The following is an 18687-nucleotide window of genomic DNA, read 5'->3' as shown; positions in this document are numbered from 1 at the left end:
CTTGATTCATTTAGGTATGTAGACATGCTCAAGAAGAACTGTTGTATAAGTATAATACAACACAACCATCTCTAGGGTTTGCAGAGAATAGGCCATCAAAGAGAAAGTACCCAGAGAGCGGCAAACACTGCCAAAATAGACAAGCCAGGATAACCTCAACCTCGTTATATCATTCCTATACGTGTGTGTGGGATCAAAACAAATCGAGCTGAACACTAATTATATCAGCCAAGTGTGATGTGAGTGATGTTCATACAAAATGTTCACCATGATATGAAATGAAAGGAGTTATTCTAGTGAAATTAAGAAGAGAGATCATTATTAACAAAAGAATGCCACAAAAGCCAAGCCAAAACGGATTGCTATCACTGATGCTGTACAACAGTACAACATCAATCAGCAGCCACATTCCTAGTGATCCCTGTAGTGTGAATACATGTTATACATGAATGACTGTGAGCCCTGAAAGAAAACACCGCAAAAAAACACATAAACTATGCTGACAGAGAGATATAAATACAGTATAAAAGTAGGCAATTATAAATTAGCATTTATTTTCACATCTGCAGTTTACTACCATGTTTTACAGTGTTCAAATTACAGTACAACCCGATCAAACCCCTTATTACTGTATTATGAATCACATGTAATTGCTATAAATAACAGGTTCTCAGTTTACCTCGGTATGGGATGAAACACATTTGGCAGGGACTGGGAGACGTTCTACAGAACCAGAGCAGGTGTAGGACCTCCGTCTCCTCCTCCTGTGGGCTTGAGAGCCCCATATAATCTTGGCAAACGTGTCCTCACTCCCAGGTCTGTCATTACCCCTCAGAGTCCGCAGTGTGTGCTCCACTGCTCCAAAACTTACAGCCCTTCTTAACTGGCGCTGGAGCAGCTTCTTCACTAGCAGACCGTCCTTAGCTGAGACACCTCTGGATACTGGATTGACGCCATGGAGCTTTTCTTCAACTCTGGACCCGCTTATGTCATTGTCTGACTGCTCTGTGGACAACTTTCCCAGCCGGTGTGCCAGTCTCTTGCCAACAGGTTGAGTAGAAGAATCTCGGAGGATTGAAACTGGTACTTCACCCACATAAACACCTTTGCTGATGCTGTCCTGCCTGGATAGATGTATCTCCACCTCTGCTGGTTTATCCAGGAATTCTTGATTCTCCACGGTGCCCCTCCCGGAGCCATCCTGAAGCTCTGTATGGCCACAGATGGCCTCACTTGAAATGGCTTCACTTCCAGGAGATTCTGCAGGCTGAAAATCCTCTGCTTTCTTCCTCTTCCGTTGAAAATAGCGGCCGCCCTTGTGCCGTTTGGATCGAGGGTTAATCGGAGCTTTCTTGGGGTCAACGTAGCATTCTTCTTTAGGGCCTCGAACACAGCCACAGGTGTTTCCCATGCCTGACGGTTAATGAAGTATCAAACCTGGTTAAAGTATCCAGTGAGATCCACTTGATCTGCAGCGTCACTGGCCCACTGAGTCATTTCCACACTGACAAACAGCCCAGCAGCTAAATATAATGTTCGACAGCAGAGTTGGCTTTTTACTTTCATTGACCTCTCACAGCAGAACTGGACAGCCTCTCCCTCCCTCTCGCTCTCTCTCTGTCTCTCTCTCCCTCTCTCTCTGTATGTCTTCGTTGCTTGCTCTCTTGGGACTCTCTGACGCTGGGATCCTTTCTCTGACCTTTGATACATTTCACAGGCGTTGCTTATCCAACACAAACACCATAAATGCACACGCAGACGTGGCCCACGTGCTTATAGCTGTCAGATGAGCAAGAATGACTTGTGGACAGACCTGTTTCCACACCTGGTTATTCTGCTGCATTAGCTTACATGTCAGGGCCACGTCTTAGGTTTCCGAATATTTGTGTGGCTATGATGTGATGGGAGGACAAGGGGTTAAAAACCGCAAGAGGATGTCAGATAATGGCCACCTATTATGCTGTGAGAAACTTTGACTCAGCAAGTTCGGTTGCATGGGCCAGGAAGAGTCCCAGCCAATGGGGACGGAGGGAGGAAAAAAAAATAACAGCCTGCGTCAACAAGAGCAGCAGCAGCAGCAGCAGCGGGAGACAGCAGAGTGCTTTCACTTTGTCTTTTAATCAAGCTACACACAATGGTAGAGCCAGAGCTCTGTTACACAAGTGAACATGAAGCCACCACACATGTCCCTGAGGGTCAAAGTCACCTGACATCTGACAGTTCAAACTCCTGCTTCTATTTATGACCAATCAATGAATTTACAGCCTTAGTTGAAGCCTTTTTTTTCCAACCACAATGGAATATAGAATATAGAATATAGAAATAAACACGAAATGTGTTATAGAGGAATAAGAGAGAAACTGCACACATAGACAGAGACTGTCAATCAGGGCAAAACAAGCACAGATAAACCTGATAGCAGTGTAATGTCAACAGCTATACAAGCACAGCACATTACACTGTAGTGTTCTCGACAGCATTCCCCCACGTGAAAATGCAGTGTGGTCCCTATTGTGAAGTATACAATAGAGAGGTTTTGTGTAATAAAATCAACCTCTTATCTATGCAGGCATGATTTAACAATGGAGAGCGTGTGAAATTCAAACCTTCAGCAGTGAAATTCAAACCAGATGCAAGCTGAAGAACAGCAACACACCCTGGCTGTCAGTGTGCATTTCTATATTGAGTTAATATTAAAAACAGAAGAAGAAAAAAAAAGAAAAGCACATACAGTGTGTCCTTAAAACAACCCCTGTCCTTAAGAGAGGAACTGATCTCCATGCTTCAGGCAATGCCAATTGCATCAAAACAAATCATGCATTTTTCAGTTCATACAAGTCTGAGCGCTGTCAGCAACGCTAATATATGAAAGTCTGTGATGAAGCTGAACATTTTCTCAGAGAAAACAAGCCCGTTGCTGTTGGATCAACTGCTCAAGGGCTTGCGTGAGACTGACAGCAGCAGGTGATGTTTTCATCACCGACGCTACCTGTCAGCGCATCTGAGTCCATGCAAAAAATTATATGGGCTACTTTTTCCTTCTTTGTTATGTCACTGAGGGCATTAGTCACACTAATGTGTGCAGGTTTTTCTTTGTTTACTTTTTAACAACTGAGTCATGCTACATGTGCCAAAATATTATTAATTAAATTTAAGACGGTCATAATTTAAAGTACAACTGTCTGCACGCACTCACAGACCGCCTGAGTTGGCTTGATTTGTATCGCTCAAGTAAATAAAGAGTATTCCAGGTAAGAGCATTCAGAGAGAAACGCTGACTTAGCCTAGAGCACACAACATTTTGGAAAACTGAAAGGAGTTACAGTACAATACATGAACACAGCCACAAGGAGCAGCCTAATATTAATTAAATCATGTTCCAACTTGACCTGGACTGAATATAACCATGAAGTGAGTCAAGTAAACAGCGGTTACAACATCCAGCATGATGCATACTGCACAGCTTTGACACCTGGTGGTTGAAAATAAAAATGGGTGTGAACTCTTTTTTAAAGCATCAATTTGGAGGGCATTTCACAAGCTATTATAAGTCAATAACATTGATTTTTTTTTTTTTTTTTTTTTCCTGTTGCCTACATGTGCATATAAATATGATGAACTGGTCTGAAAGCATCCAAAGCTTTGCAATAGATAAGATTATAAGATGTGGTGTTTTAGACACATTTGGAATGAAAAGCAATAGTACTGTAAGTGTAATACAAAAGGAATGATGTAATCGATTAATAAAAGATCGCTTTAAATACCTGGCTGTTAAAACCGTAAGAATTTTCAAACTCACCTGAAAGTGCAGAATTATGGTCCAGATCAGTCCCAGGGTCAGTTTTGGGTTCCCATCTGTGATGTCATCGTTCCTGATATTTACAAGTTTGACCTGATGACAGGAAACATTGTTTATTCACAACATCTACAGTGTATTCAGCAAGAAATGTTCACAGTAAGTTGCCTCATATGCCTGTTTTTACATTCCCCACAAGGGGGCACAATAGTCATTGTATTGTGTGACAGTCACAGAGCAGTGTGGGACTGATCATGAATATTTAAAGGTATAATGGGCCAGGAGTGCTTCATCCCCCACAAATGATGTGTATTTAGTGACCTTCTTTATGGAAAAACATAAAACATAATGTAGATTTTGAACATAGGAATGGATTTTATAAAGCAATTATTCATTCAGTCCTCCAGTGCGAGCCTATTACCCTTAATAGCTGACATCCATCAGCCGCAGGGTGAGATGCAAGGAGGTTTAAAGAATTATCACAAAGGATGTGTATATGTGTCTGTTGTGTGCTGTGGCTAAAACAACACAACAGCCAATTTGTGACCATGTATGAACCCTTTGTCTGGAGCCTTTACGTCACATCTGGCTCCAGCTCAGCACGGCAGCTTTTCTTATCACGTCCCGCGTGTGGTGGGGGAAGGGGAAAGGAGGGAGAATCAGAGCCCAACCCCACCGATTGGGATCGGTGGTCGTCGCTTCTCAAATGCTGCCATTACTATGTGTGTCTAATGAACTGAGCGAAACAGGGTTGCACCGAATCTGTCACACTATGATGCAACTTCCAAAATACAATGCAGCTGCATACTCTCACTGGCCACTTTATTAGGTACACATGTTCAAGGGCAGGAGGAGCTCAATGCATTTTATGTAGACTAAGCATCAGAATGTGGAAGAAGAGTGATTTGGGTTGACACTGACTGTGTTCCTGGTTGTTGGTGCCAGACGGGCCAGACTGAGTATTTCATAGCCTGCTGCTAATCTACTGGGATTTTCATGTACAACAATCTCTAGAGGTGACAGCAAAACTGACAGAGAAAACATCCAAAGAGTGGCAGTTTGCGATAACAGAAACCGAAAGGCACCAGTAGCTCAAATAACCATTTTTGTTACAACCAAGGTATGCAGAAGACCATTTTCTGAACCGGGAAGCAGGTGAACTGCAGCAGCAGAAGACCACACCGGATGCCACTCCTGCCACTCTATTAGTGTTTAGTGGCTGGTGAGTGTATATTTCAATATTCTGAGTGGAGGTTTGGCTGAATACTGCTTAAGAAGCCATGACAGCCTGGGAAAGGCAGGAAATGTGTTTCTGATATTACATCACCGTATAATAGACTTCGTGTTAAATCTGACTGCCGGCGAATTCCCAGTAATTTAATGCAGCAGACTGAGTTTTGAAAGGGGAATGAAAATGCTGGCTTAAATTTATTCCAGCCCTCAAACAAAAGTGTGCACGAGAGTTCACAAACAAAAAACATCTGGGTGAATTCTTACCTGCCGCCTCTTTAAATAATCCAGTGCTATTTGTACATTCTGGAGTCTGTGGAAGCGCATCCTCCCCCTTTCCCGAGGCTGTGGAAATAAAAAAGGGAATAAAAGCAGTGTATTTGGTAAGTGTGCACGTTTCTAAAACTAATGACATTTTAAAAGTGATTACTGTCATTGAGGGCACATGGCATGCTTCTAGGTTCTTACCAGCTGATCTGGTGAAGTAAACACACACACACACAGACATAAACTCTACCCACAACAAAAGCAGCCATTACTGCAAGTCCACTTCAAATCTGTACACACACAGTTTATTTACGGGATCATCCCTAGAACATTTTCCACAATTTCAACCTTCATTCATTTGCTCTGAACATGTTATGACAGATTAAGTAACCTAACCTGCTCGATAACCCAGTCTGACAAACACAGGTTCATTCAGTTCTTGGTGCTCTGAAACGGTAATATGTCACATGACCTCTTGAGGCAAATACACATGAACATTCAAGGGCTAAAGCATGAGGTAATGAAATGCACTCGATATAGTCAAGCCAGGATGCAGCCGCAGCAGCAGCGGCAGCAGCAGCAGCAAAAGACCTGTGCTGCATTCAGCCATTGTCTCTAAACTGATGGTAAGAAGACCATGATGAGTCACGGTCTTCTCAGTATCAATGCGACATCATCTGATAAACCCCATCTTATTCATTTAATGAATCTCATTCACCTGTGAAGCCTCAGTACGGTCGTCATAAGCAGCAGATGGAAAAATGTCCTAATGCATTTTGAATGTCAGTGGGCCAAATCTCTTACAATTGTATTTGTATCATGGATTAAAAAGAACATGCGAGTAGGATGCTGCCTGGGTTTCGGGATCATGTGTAAATTTCTCTCCATTACCTGATCATGTAAACATATGACCTTATTTTCTGATTGAAAGAAGTGGCACTTAAAAACATGAAGTCACACATTCAGCAACAGTGGAAAAAAGAAAAAATACTTGGGTATTTAAAGTTGATTTGGAAGAATATGTATTATTTAATATGTAAAACTACAAGGGACAAATCACAGTGGGATAGGAGGTTTGTTTCTACGGTTCTGTTAACTGGCCACAGCAAGTTTAGAATTAGTCTGTTAAAGGGAGTTGGAGGGGGTGAGCCACACGTACCCCCTTATCATCATCATCCACCGTGTCGCCATGCTGCTCAACTGCACATGCGTCTGTCCCACTCACCAACCGCAATGTCTTCAGAAAATCACGCTCCCTTGGCTTATCACCGAAAAGGCAACACATGGGGGAAGAAAGGAAGACATGGACGAACACACAGAGTGGCCAAATCAAAAAGGAAGTTAGACGATGGACAGATAAAAAGAAAAAAGAAAAAAGGACCACAAAGAGTTGAGAACAGATGATGGGGAAAGTAGGATGTAAACAGAACAAAAAAAAATAGACACTTAGATGAAAGTTAGTCACACTGGAGTCTTGAGAGGGAGTAACTGCTAAAGTTCCTCACACAGGAATGCATACAGCTCAACTCTAATAACAGCATGGTAACATCATGTACGTCATGTAAGGATAAAAGAATGGTATACTAACAGACAAATGACATAATACTCAAATACAGACGTGAATAACATGCACTCTCTAAAGATAACACACTATACGCTCTATGTGTGACAGACTGGGCACACATACAGTACATACTGAAGTATACAGTATATTCTAATTTCCTTCACCAACAGGTTAAACAGTCTTCTTCGCATTATACAGTACCAATTCAATAATCAGCATGTTTTTCCAGTTTTTCACATGTTTTTGGTCTTATTATTTGACCAAAAATGAGAGACCAAAACATATCTGGTCTTTATTCCGTATTATTTCACCAAACCTCATTTCTTTAGGTAATATTTTTGAAATTGATTGAATCGAGGTGAAACATTAACAACCCTTGGATAACATGAAAATATGAAGATGAATCTAACTACAAATGAAATTTGAATATTTTACTACATTATATTATTATAAGGAATTGCTTACACAATGTTTATCATGTTCACTTAAGTCCAGCTGAGCTTTAATCACAGTAACAGTGTAGCTTTCCACTCTCAAAATAAATAAAAAATGTGTATGTGTGTGTGTGTGTGTAAAGCTAAAAGGCCCTATCCATGAGTCTCAAAAAACAAAGGACCTGCAGAACCCACTGTAACCATGTAGCATGAATGAGATTATTTTTATTTATTTTTTTATTTTTGACAGTTAGTGAGTTTAAAAGGTTTATTAGCAAGTTAAACTTGGTTACTGACTGATTTTTACATCAAGCAACTTAAGAGCTACTTCCCCACATGTTAGAGCACCTTGGTAACAACAAGTCGTCAAGGGGGCTATGTTTTGTGTCCTACGCCTGCAGTCTGACTATACAGAATATGTAAAGGCTAGATACCACTTTTCTAGTTATCTTCACTTATTATTATCAGCAACACAGGAAAACTTATCACAATAATGATCATGTCTTTTACTGTTATGGATATCCCAGATTTACCAAAAAGGAAGACATTAAAACTGCTTGCATTTCACAGAAAATGTGACTTCACTAGTGTAAACATTACAAGATCCTTTAAAAAGCCCCCAGGATTCCCTTGTACCACCAGTACAAGGGAAGAGCATCATTCATGCAAAGGTGTGACTGCTTTCACTCTCATGAAAATCTGAATGTTGTGCGTTTCCTTGAGACAAACATAACATGACCGAGACAAGAGACGTAAACTCACCAATTTGTCTCCAGACAAAACCTCCAGCAGTGAGATCAGGTTATGTCCATCTCGCAAATCTTCATACAGGTCGTTTATATGCTTCCGTACCTGTACAGACACGAGGAAGGAAGCAAAATGTAAGAAAACTGAATATATTACATTTGAATCAATTGGAAATAATGCACATAAAATCAACAATAGTGTTTTACATTGTTTAGGAAAAAACTTATTTTATTCACGGTCTCCAGCTTTATCCTCCAAATGAGGGCTGCGGGGCCATTGGAGCAAGTCCCTGCTGACAGGTCGCAAGGGCCTTAGGTTGTTGCTTTATATATATATATATATATATATATATATATATATATATATTAATTTTTTTTTTTTTTATTACTCCACAGTTAACTCTATACTTATATACATGTAGGCCAATAATAGAATACTCTGAAGAATAGCAGGAGCAGTGTATCTCTCTGACCTCACATCTCACCTCTTGACTGAGGCACTTTACAACTCCAGTCTCTGCAGCAGGCCTTTCGCTCCTTCCTGTCCTAAATACCGCACCTCTGAAATCAGCCTGCTGCCCGCTGACCTGCTTTCACACAGGGCTTTCAGCACTGTAATCCCAGATAGCAGACACAGCTGTGGAACCAAAATAGATCTGCGCCCTTATGTTATGGGGTCAGCCGAGCAGATCCCCAACTATTACTCAGCACCCCTAGTTTCACCTGGACCATGCATGTAGCCTAACAATAAGCTGTGGAGGTCACAAAACAAAACAAAAAAACACCTCACATTCAACACATCCAAACTAATCAAGTACACAGGCTTTAAACACGTTGCTGTCCATGGCTTTCTGCAGATTCAATGCATGTGTCTTTTGTTTTGCATATCATGTGCAAATCAAGTGCTCATACTCTACACTCGCTAATACGTCATATACCAAATCTATTACACGGTAATAGTGAACAGAATCTTACTTGGCAAATCAAATTGACCTAATGTTGACCGTAAATATAAGAAATGGATGGATGGAACATGCAAGTGAAGCTAAAAATAGTCCACAGCACTGATCCATGGGAAGCACAATAACCTTCAAGTTAAGACTAATGTTGCGACTTAACAGCCGTTTAACGTCGCTTGAGAGGAGATAGGTCCTGTTTGTTTGTCTGACGCGCTGCCGGTACAGAGAAGCACGCTGGGTCCGGGTAAGCAAGTTTCAGGATGTTTAATGATAAACACAACAGCTACAACAGCGCTTATTTGGAAATCCACACCCAGGTAAGATGTGGTACGTGCACTGTTTTCGTATGTGTATCATAACTGAACTTAAAGCGGTCAACAAAAATTACGGCTACCTGACTCTCCTCTCTCCACCCAGTGCAGGTGATTCAGCCCCTAATTATAACCTGCTACGGTGCCCACGTGACCCAAACCCCACATATCACCGTGGCAACCATACCAAGCAAATCAAAGCCCAAATAAAGCCCCGCGAACAATGTGTGGCTCCTACAACTAACTTGGCAGATGCCATTAAAGGTGCTATATGTAGGAAATGGAAGACATAAAATGACATGATGTGTGATCAGAAATATCGAATGATACTGAACCTAAAAGGCCTTACTACCCCTCTCACAAATGTCTCGACCAGAGGAGAAGAAAAACGAGGGATCTGTTGCTAACATGCTAAAATGAACCAAACAAGCTCAAAGTTTATAAAATAAAAAAGACAGACAGGACTGTTATGTATATATTATATAGTTAATTTAAGTATAATGGCAAATGTGGAAACCTACTTGATATACACTCCTGTAATGTTTTGAAATGGGATACCAGTAACCAGTTTAAATGCTGTTGCTGTTGTTCATATTCTTAATACATCTCCATTAAATAACACGTGTTGGCACTTTAATGTCACTTCTGAAGAAAGGTAACATGTTAGATGAACACAGGTTTACGCCTAACATTCATGCATGTGTGAACGATTAGTGTGCTCCTGACATATGAACGCTAATATGACATGATTCCCAGGTAGTGAGTCAATTGTTTTAAGAAAGCATATAAGAAGAGACATGTCAGTGCTCGTCTGTCTGTTTAATGTGTCCTTAAATTCCTTGGCGAGATAAAAAAAATGCCACGGTAAGCAGTCCAACTTCCCAAATCAACAAAATACAACCTGTTGCTGCAGCGGTGTAGCACCACGTGTCATGCGAAATGACTTTTGAGAAGCTTTAATAATGAGTGTGGAGGGAGGAATGTTGGCGTGTTAGGACAGTGGTAATTGTTATTTCTGCCAATACTTTTCTAATGGATTGTTTATGTAAGAGGGAAATGGTTTGCTGTGGGGGGGGGGGGGAGATAGGTATTTCTTAAGTTGTTTTGGTTTCATCTCTGTTATAAGGAACACATTTGCCAGAGGAACCCACGGGACACAAACCAATCAGCACACATTCATTCTTACCTTCACCAGATGTTGGTTAATCCATTTTGTAAATGTCTTCTTCTGCACTCTGTCTCTTTCATCTGAGGAAGAGAGAAAAGGAAACGTGCTTTATATATATATACTTATATATTTATACATTGAAATATATATACACAACACTTTCTAAGATGCCATAATAATATATAATACAATTTTTTTTTATTCCGTAGAGGCCACAGAGTTGAGGAAAAAAAAGAAACTAAGGACAAAATCAATTATATCATATTTTCAAATGACCAGAGTTGAAATGGCTATTTTTTGACTGTTGCACAGTCAGGACCTGCAAAGACCTCAAGTCCCTGTGGCTGAAAAGAAGCATGTCACGTCCCGAGACTGAAGTGTCATCACGCCTCTCCAAACATGCTGACCACATTATGATTTTTGTTTCCTATTACCATAGCAACCCCACCAGTGGCATGTGAGGTCAGTATACAATTAAAAGGATAAAAGTTATCAAATAAAACCTTTTTCATCATGATACTTGTTTCTGGTATTTGTTTACCAGACAAACCTTTTTTTGTTTCATTTTGGGTTTGCCTTCATCCCGTGTCAGTCCCAGAGACTGTATGTGAAAGTGAAATTAGTCTCCAGGTTGCAAAACAAAATTCCATCACAAATCCTCCTGATTAGTGAATTGACCGGGACCATACCAGTTTTTGAAACTGTACGTTCACAGATATCACCCAAAGCAACAGTCAATAACGCAGTGTGCACTCCCCTCTTTCACACCCCTCAATGTGTGACATGTGTGAAAAAAATAGAAACTGATCAGATTTACAGCAGCACTTGTTGGCTCTTTCAGTTCAGTGCTAAAAACACCAGCATTTTCCAGAACTTTGACCACTGGATTAACAACATAGAAAAGCTCCTCCTGCTAATGTGACTCCGTACAGATTACAACATTTTACCCACTATTTGGAGTCAGAAATCACAGACGTCTCACAGTAATCTCTCAAGCAAATGACAAGTCGCAGCAAGATAAATACTGACCCATGCAGCACATGAGCGTTACCAGGCGAGTCCTGCGCTCCTTCTCATTCTTAAGCAGGTACACCATCCCCTGCACCAGCTCCTGAGGTCTGTCAGGAGGCTCATGGTTAAGGTAAACGGACGCCATGTGGATAAGTGACTGAGGAAGGAGTAACAGTCACTTTCTTCTTCTTCCCTGCCTGCCTGCCTGCCTGCCTGCCTGCCTTCCAGCCTCTAGGGCAGCCGTGACTCTGTTTCTCATCAAGCCTACAGAACGAGTCCTGTCAGGTTTTCCATGACTACTCTGTGTTTTGAATTTTCATGCGGTTGTGTATTTATCTAGCAGCAGACAGACCACAGAAAAAAATTGGTACTTCTTGTAAAAAGAAGATGAAAAGAATAAAAAAAGGAAAAGTACCAGATTTTGAGCGATTGTGGCAGGATGGTACACTTCATTATTAATGCATTGAGCATTATAAACATGCTCAACTGTAGATTTTTAATTTTGAAGGGGAAAAAAAACCTGGTCCGATATTTTGTCTCTGATGCAGCAGCCAGAAACAACTGAGAACACATTTTAGAGAGAGGTGGAATCTTTTTGTGGTATGTGATTAAGCTTAAAACACACATTAGCGGGATAACAACGGTACATGAGAGCTGAGTAAATGCAATCTCTGCAGATTTTTTTGCATTTAGCTCACCTAAAAATAGCCCACAAGTCAAATCTGCTGGGAATTGGAAAGTGGGTTGACCTGCCAATTATTCTGTATGATGGTCCAGCTCAAGGCAGGGCACGAAGCTGGAACGTCAAATGAAAGACAGAACACGTTGGTCTGTCAGAACAGTCAGATTAAAAAAATAAAAATAAAAATCACAACTACTAGAGCAAGAAGACGTTTAAATCCTACTTTTAATATGACGACAGTAGAGCTGCTGTGTCATCGGTGACACATCTGCCAGGACGGCTGAATCACAGAGCAACACAGTCTGCAGTAGAGCATCAATCAGGTGTATGATACACAGACGTCTGGAGAGGAACTCGTCAATACACATTAGATTGGCTTAGCAAGTATTCAATGAAGCTCTCCAGCTTAGAGCAAAGGATGAGACGACTGTGAGCAAGCAGCTTTCACACACAGTCAGAAACCAAGCTACTGTGCTGTTCTACAGATTACTGATAAGAGACATGCTCACCAGATTATATCAACATCAGACGATCATAATTTCTGCCCCACATGTGAATGCTTAACTCATATAAATGGACAGAAGTGGGGCGTAGGTTTTGAAATGCAAGGAGTTATTTCTGTACCTGTGATTCTCAAAATATATTAATTTAATTATAAGAGTAGGGTGCCCTCTTGAGGATCTTATGAGAATATAAAGTAAGCTCCAGGATTACTCATTAAGAAATCAAATCATTCCAGTTTATAGGCAGCAGCCATGCCTAATTGAGTCATGGTGAGAGCAGATAAACGGAAAACAAACCATCTTTATTCCTCTAACAATAACTTTAAGATGATTCTTCCGATTCTGCCATTTAAATACAAAATCCATCGCTTTCTTCTAATTTAGAGTTCAAATATACATTCAACAGAGGTGTGGGGACAGTTGAGTGTCTCACCAACAGCTTGTGACCTTTGACTTTAATTGGCTGATGTTTGTAGGCTCACACAAGAGGCCTAAGTAGACACTTCTGTCTCATGTTACATTTGCACGTTGACATTTCGTTTGCCATGTAAAAATGTTTTTTTTGCCATTAACGCCTCCCTCACAAAGAGTAAACTAATGTACACGATGCAGTACAGGAAATGAAGTAATTTGGGGACTATTTGGAGTGTCAAACACAACAGACGGCATTAGAGCTTATAGACCTCGGCAAAGTAAATGTGCACGTGGCTATAAATAACCCGAGCAGAGACCATGCTGCCCCCACAACTGCGGGCAACAAAATCTGTGCCTCCGAGGTGACACTCGTCATTTCCTTACGCAACAACATAAACAGGTAAATGTTACGAGAGCAGATCTGTGTCCTGTTTCAAAGGGGAGTTATTTCTCAAGCTTGTTTCTCAAAATTAAAACAATAAACCAGTTACCAGTTGTTGCAGGGTCTGTAGTTATTCTTTTTGATTTGTAAATGTGATAAAAATCGGTCAAGACATATACGTCACATTATATGTATGTATTTCAAGCACTGAACAAATTCAGGACATGGAAATGGTTGCGTGTCTGCAGGAGCCGTAGCAACCGTGTCCAACAACACAAAACAACCATGCAGTAGCAGAAAACAGCAAATGTCATCATATTTGTTTATAAGATTTTCTGAACAAGAGGATATGGGGGAAAAAAACATATTGTTCCAAGACAGAAAGAGTGTGGCACAGAGGACCGGGCAGTGACACCCTCTGGCGTCTTGTTACGTCAGGATGCCGAAAATATCCAAACATTCTGAGCAGAGCGGAGTCAAAAAGTCCTGGCAATCAGAATCCAGCCAGTGTAATCCTCTTTGCCTCACATTAGAGGGAGGGGAATCAAAACAGAGTATGGAGGCTGAAGTGAAAAACCCTCAACCTTTGAGCATTTGACAAGGACTTGCTAAACATTCTTGCTCATGTTCACATCTCTGGTGTCATCACTAGCTCAGGAGGCAAACGGTACTCTCTGCCTTGTTTTGAAAACAAGGTCACGGATTATCAAGTCAAAGTGAACTTTATTGTCAATCGGAGCATTCAAAATATAACAAATAGCAGAACGAATCTCAGCTGCACATGAATCACTAGCACATTGCAGGGAAAAAATGCTCAAATTCATATTTTTAATTTGGCCTTTGGGTTTTGAAACAAGACTGCAGGCAGCAGTTTTTTTTTTATGGCTTCACAAACGATTTTAACTTAATGCAAACATCAGCATGCTAACTTGCGCTCAGTGACAGAACTGAGGTGCAGATGTGTAGGAGAAATAACCTTAGTTTGTCTTTAGCCAGCCGCTGGTGTTATTGTCAAGTAAGTTGGTCACAAACTTGGAAACTTGGAAAAAAGGACCCTGTCTTCGCCCTATGTCAACTGGGATTGGCACCAATGCCCCCGCAACCCTCATGTTGAGGATAGAGCAGTAGAAGGTGGATGGATGGACATGCACTTCCAGTTAAAAAAAAATCTAGATATTTGCTGGATCAATCGAAGTCTTTATAGCAGTAAAAAGGAAGAAAAAGACACAATACAGCTTAAGCTGGGGACACACTAAACAATTTTCACAGCCGATACAGATTCTGAAGAGACTCGGCGTTCACACCGACCGACTGGTTTCAGCAGAAATATTTACGACGACTGAGCGGCTGGGGATCACAAACATAACGACTGCGCCTGAAGAGGAATCTCAGACGACATGACTTGTCAAACCAACAGAACGCGAGAGTGACAGGTATTACCACTACTTCCTGTCGCCTTCTGACACTATTTTACTGTCCCACCTACTCTTTTTTCATTGGCAGTTGGGTCAGTAATCAGTACACACTACCTGATTACATCCAGAGTTGGCTCAAAAAATCTCAACTCGTCTAGTTTAAAGGCTCTTTACGGATCTTTATCAAACGAGAGTAGACCATGGAATGAGTACCAACTGTTTTGGTCATAGAAATTCAAGATTTCTTTTTTATATGCAAAATATTTGCTGCTTGCAGAGATCAAGTTTTTCAAATGTGAGGCTTTGATGCTTGTCTACTTGACAGGTCACAGTAGAAGTAGATATAAATAATCAAATAAATAATGAGAATGAGTTCCATCTAGGGCTGCAACGATTATTAATCAATTACTAAATTAATTGATTTTTTGATAATCGATTTGACTGTTTTTTTTTTAAATAATTAAAAAAAGCTTTCTGATTTTTCAGCTTCTTGAATGTGAATATTTTCCAGTTATATATTACAAAGAAATCATTAAAACGGATTCATTTTAGTTTGGGGACAAAACAAGACATTCGAGAACATCCTTGAAGTCCCTTGATCAATTATAGTGACACGGTTAAAGTGGTTTGTTTACTGGTCAGTTTTATGCGTGTAATATTACCCATCACCACGGATGCCAACACAATGGGCACCTTCCTGTGCATTTTGACAATGTTGTCATTGTGGTGTCTCGGTAGGTGGGAAAACAAAAAAGAACAAAGTGAGACGATGAGCACCTGTACGAGAATTCTTGTCATTCTTTTTAAGTGAGAATACTACAGTCAGTCTACTCATGAGGGTAGGGCAGAGTCTGAAATATGTGGCTGGAACAACTCAGCAAATGAAACAGGTTGCCAAGCCTTAAAGCAGCCCTTCCACCCAGCCTTTACCTCGGAATAAGCCTAAAAAATAAAGTAAGGCTGAAAAAAGAGTCTGTGCAGAGACCTTGTCTACAACTCCTTTGTGTAAAGTGCTATTTTGAGTGACAGTAGGCAGTCTAAACATTGAAAATAGACAATTCAACATTGTTTAACTTGAAACAAGACTGAACAGTAGCTTATTCAGTTGTTTTTTATGTGCACTCTTCCTAATAAATGCTACAGATATTCATATTATTACATTTCAGGCTATAAGACGTAATAAACCGGGGGATGGCGGATGAAGATGAAGCTGGCATCTCTTACGAGATGGACTGTCTCTACATACAGAGGCACTCAACAAAGTCAAGGACAGGAAAGGGGGGATTATTAATGACGGCTAATGGGACACACATTCACATGACTACACTCACAGTTGCTAATACTAGAATACTAGCCTCCCTATGTGCAACAGCTGCAACTTGCATAGTTAAGACCACTTTTTCCACACAGTGGTCGACCCTCACACTTAGATAAAGGGAAATCCTGATCAAAATGTATAATTTAAGGTGTAAATCTTTAAGTGTGCACATACAAAGGGTGCTAATTCAACATGTGCAGACTTGAAAAACAACACGCACAAAGAAACATCACCAATATCTACTTTAAACATAGTATTATAAACACATGTATAACAAATGAGCTGTACCGCAACAAAGCACAGCCACTACTGGAATCATTTTAAGACAAAGCTTTTTGTGACCGATCCAGTCAGTGTGAAAACACAACGTCAGTTTGCAAATAGCAGTGGTTTCTTGCATTAAAAGTAATGTCACTCGTGTCCCACTTCTTACATGTGAAAACAGAATGATTGTTTTCCCACTAATGTCCCAATATGAAGTCATTTATGTGATGATACTTCTTCGAGCATTAAAGCAGAAGGAGCTACTAAATGTGTGGCCACTCGATACAAAGTGGAGACAGGAAATTAGCTTCCCGCTGCTATGGGTAACTTGGGACTGCTTCCCAGCATCTGCTACATTCAGGAGAGAAGGGTGGTGCCGCTGGAGTGGGAGAGGAAAGGCTGCAGAGCATGAGTCAGGGGTGGGACAGAGAGTCAAAAAGATGATCTCATGTAAGAGGACCTCAGTCATGCCGGTCTTTCCAATCACCATGACAGCATATAAATACAACATTTAGAAAAGCAACAGTGAGCAGGCACAGACATAACGTGACTGCATGGGACTATATTGATGCAACATCCTCACATAATGAAATGTGTACCAGATGGATGATGCATGCATTACACATTTAAACTATCCCATTATAAATGTAGAAATAAGACACTGTTTAAGACTAAAATACAAAACTATCTCTGTACACGAAGACTGACGGAGCAGTTAGAAGCTCTCTGATAGACCTGGTTTGGATTACACTGCTCATTTAAAATGAATCCTATTGATTAGATCAATACAGGTCTCGGCAACAAAAACAACATTTTTAGCACAAGTAAAGTAGTCTTAGCACCCTGTGTCTTTAACATTGAAACCTTCACAAACAGATACTCAATCGCAGCAGACACACATATACAAGGATTCTGATTGCATAGAAGTGGAATTCAGTTCTGAAAACACACATTGCTGAAAGATGTCAAATGAAACTAGACACAGCTGTAGCTTCAAATCGGTGCTGCTACATGATATTTTGAGATTATGGAGGACCAAGTCGAGTCGAGTCGAGTAGGAAACTGATCCAAAGATCTAATTAGCCATTAGCACTTAACAGTTTAGATTCTGGCTGGAGCAGATTACGTCACCCAACAATTATTGGATCGAAATCCTATTTTATCGTATTTTTGCAAAACACATCTATCAAGTACATTGCAAGTGCAAATCAAAGAAGCAAACCCCAAACACTGTAAATAAGAAACTTTCATAGTAGTGCATAAACAAATGTCCATTACTTTCAAACAATTGTCAACTGAATTCACACTATGTATCAGTTCCTGAGTATAGCCGTGCAGCAACATTCTGCACATAGGAAGTGATTTTATGTCAAGACAGACGGAGGTAATAGCAACATTGCACTATTAGAGCAAGGTGACTGCAAACAGGTAGGAGTATGACTACTAAAAAAAACAAAGAAGCAGCCACAAAATGTTCCTGAATTGAATTGTACTGCACAAAAAACCACCTGCCCCTGTGCTGCTGGTGTACACACACAAATGCTCCCTCAGTCAGGTCTGATAGTATTGTGTAACAGAGCCTGTGTCCAGACAAAGGATGCAGCATCCACCTATGGAGGCAGAGTCAGACATACACAGCAAATAAATCCACTTTGTCCTCCACATATACTCGGACAGGGCAAGTGCTCCGGTTGCCTGTCTTAGTCGGACTATGGCCGTAGCTCGATTAAACTGTGCATGTAAACGTACTGATTGTCTCAGAGGCAGAACAATATCAACAGCACTGCAAAAAAAATCACAGGCATAAAGTAAATGTTCTCCAAATTAGAGGTATGTGTATTCTGTCTTTTCACTCATCCGAGAAACAAGGGACAATCAAACCTATGAAATGTGTTCCTGTTTGTTAACAAAAGGAGTCCGTGCTCAGTCTTTAGATGGCTACATTGGCTGGCTGTGAATACATGTATCTGTAATCTGAATGCGATGAACGGAGACCACCTTCAAAGTAGTAGTTACTTGACGGTTAAACCCTCAATGAAGAGCAACAGAGAAAAAGGAGCGTAACCACCATCAACTTGACACATGGACAAGTCTCTGGAACGTGGACGCTTCTCACATTTAAAACAAAGTGCCTTTTGTACGCTAACAGACAGTTAGGCAGCCTCCTGCATGTGTGGGCCACTGACTGGGCCATTTGAATGTGATGAGTGGGCTGTCGACACA

The 18687-nt window shown here is 40.7% G+C and overlaps 1 protein-coding gene across 25 annotated transcripts in view; it reads right to left on the bottom strand.

Annotated features, from left to right (window-relative positions):
* Positions 1-18687, bottom strand: part of dst (dystonin) — a 97387-nt gene that overhangs the window by 64109 nt on the left and 14591 nt on the right. For 18 of the 25 annotated variants that reach the window (XM_058651361.1, XM_058651351.1, XM_058651358.1 and 15 more), the window contains 5 exons: positions 10494-10555; positions 8054-8143; positions 6453-6554; positions 5294-5371; positions 3800-3892 (listed from right to left, as the gene is read on the bottom strand). In XM_058651361.1, the coding sequence (XP_058507344.1) occupies positions 3800-3892; positions 5294-5371; positions 6453-6554; positions 8054-8143; positions 10494-10555 (425 nt within the window). Of the gene's footprint in view, positions 1-679; positions 1522-3799; positions 3893-5293; positions 5372-6452; positions 6555-8053; positions 8144-10493; positions 10556-11504; positions 11670-18687 lie in introns of those variants that run through there. The other 7 variants (XM_058651356.1, XM_058651357.1, XM_058651375.1 and 4 more) reach the window with 4 other exon arrangements.

The sequence above is a fragment of the Solea solea genome, chromosome 15, assembly GCF_958295425.1.
Source record: "Solea solea chromosome 15, fSolSol10.1, whole genome shotgun sequence".
NCBI lineage: Eukaryota > Metazoa > Chordata > Actinopteri > Pleuronectiformes > Soleidae > Solea > Solea solea.
The sequence above is the reverse complement of the archived record's forward strand: the minus strand, read 5'-3'. Positions and strand labels throughout refer to the sequence as shown.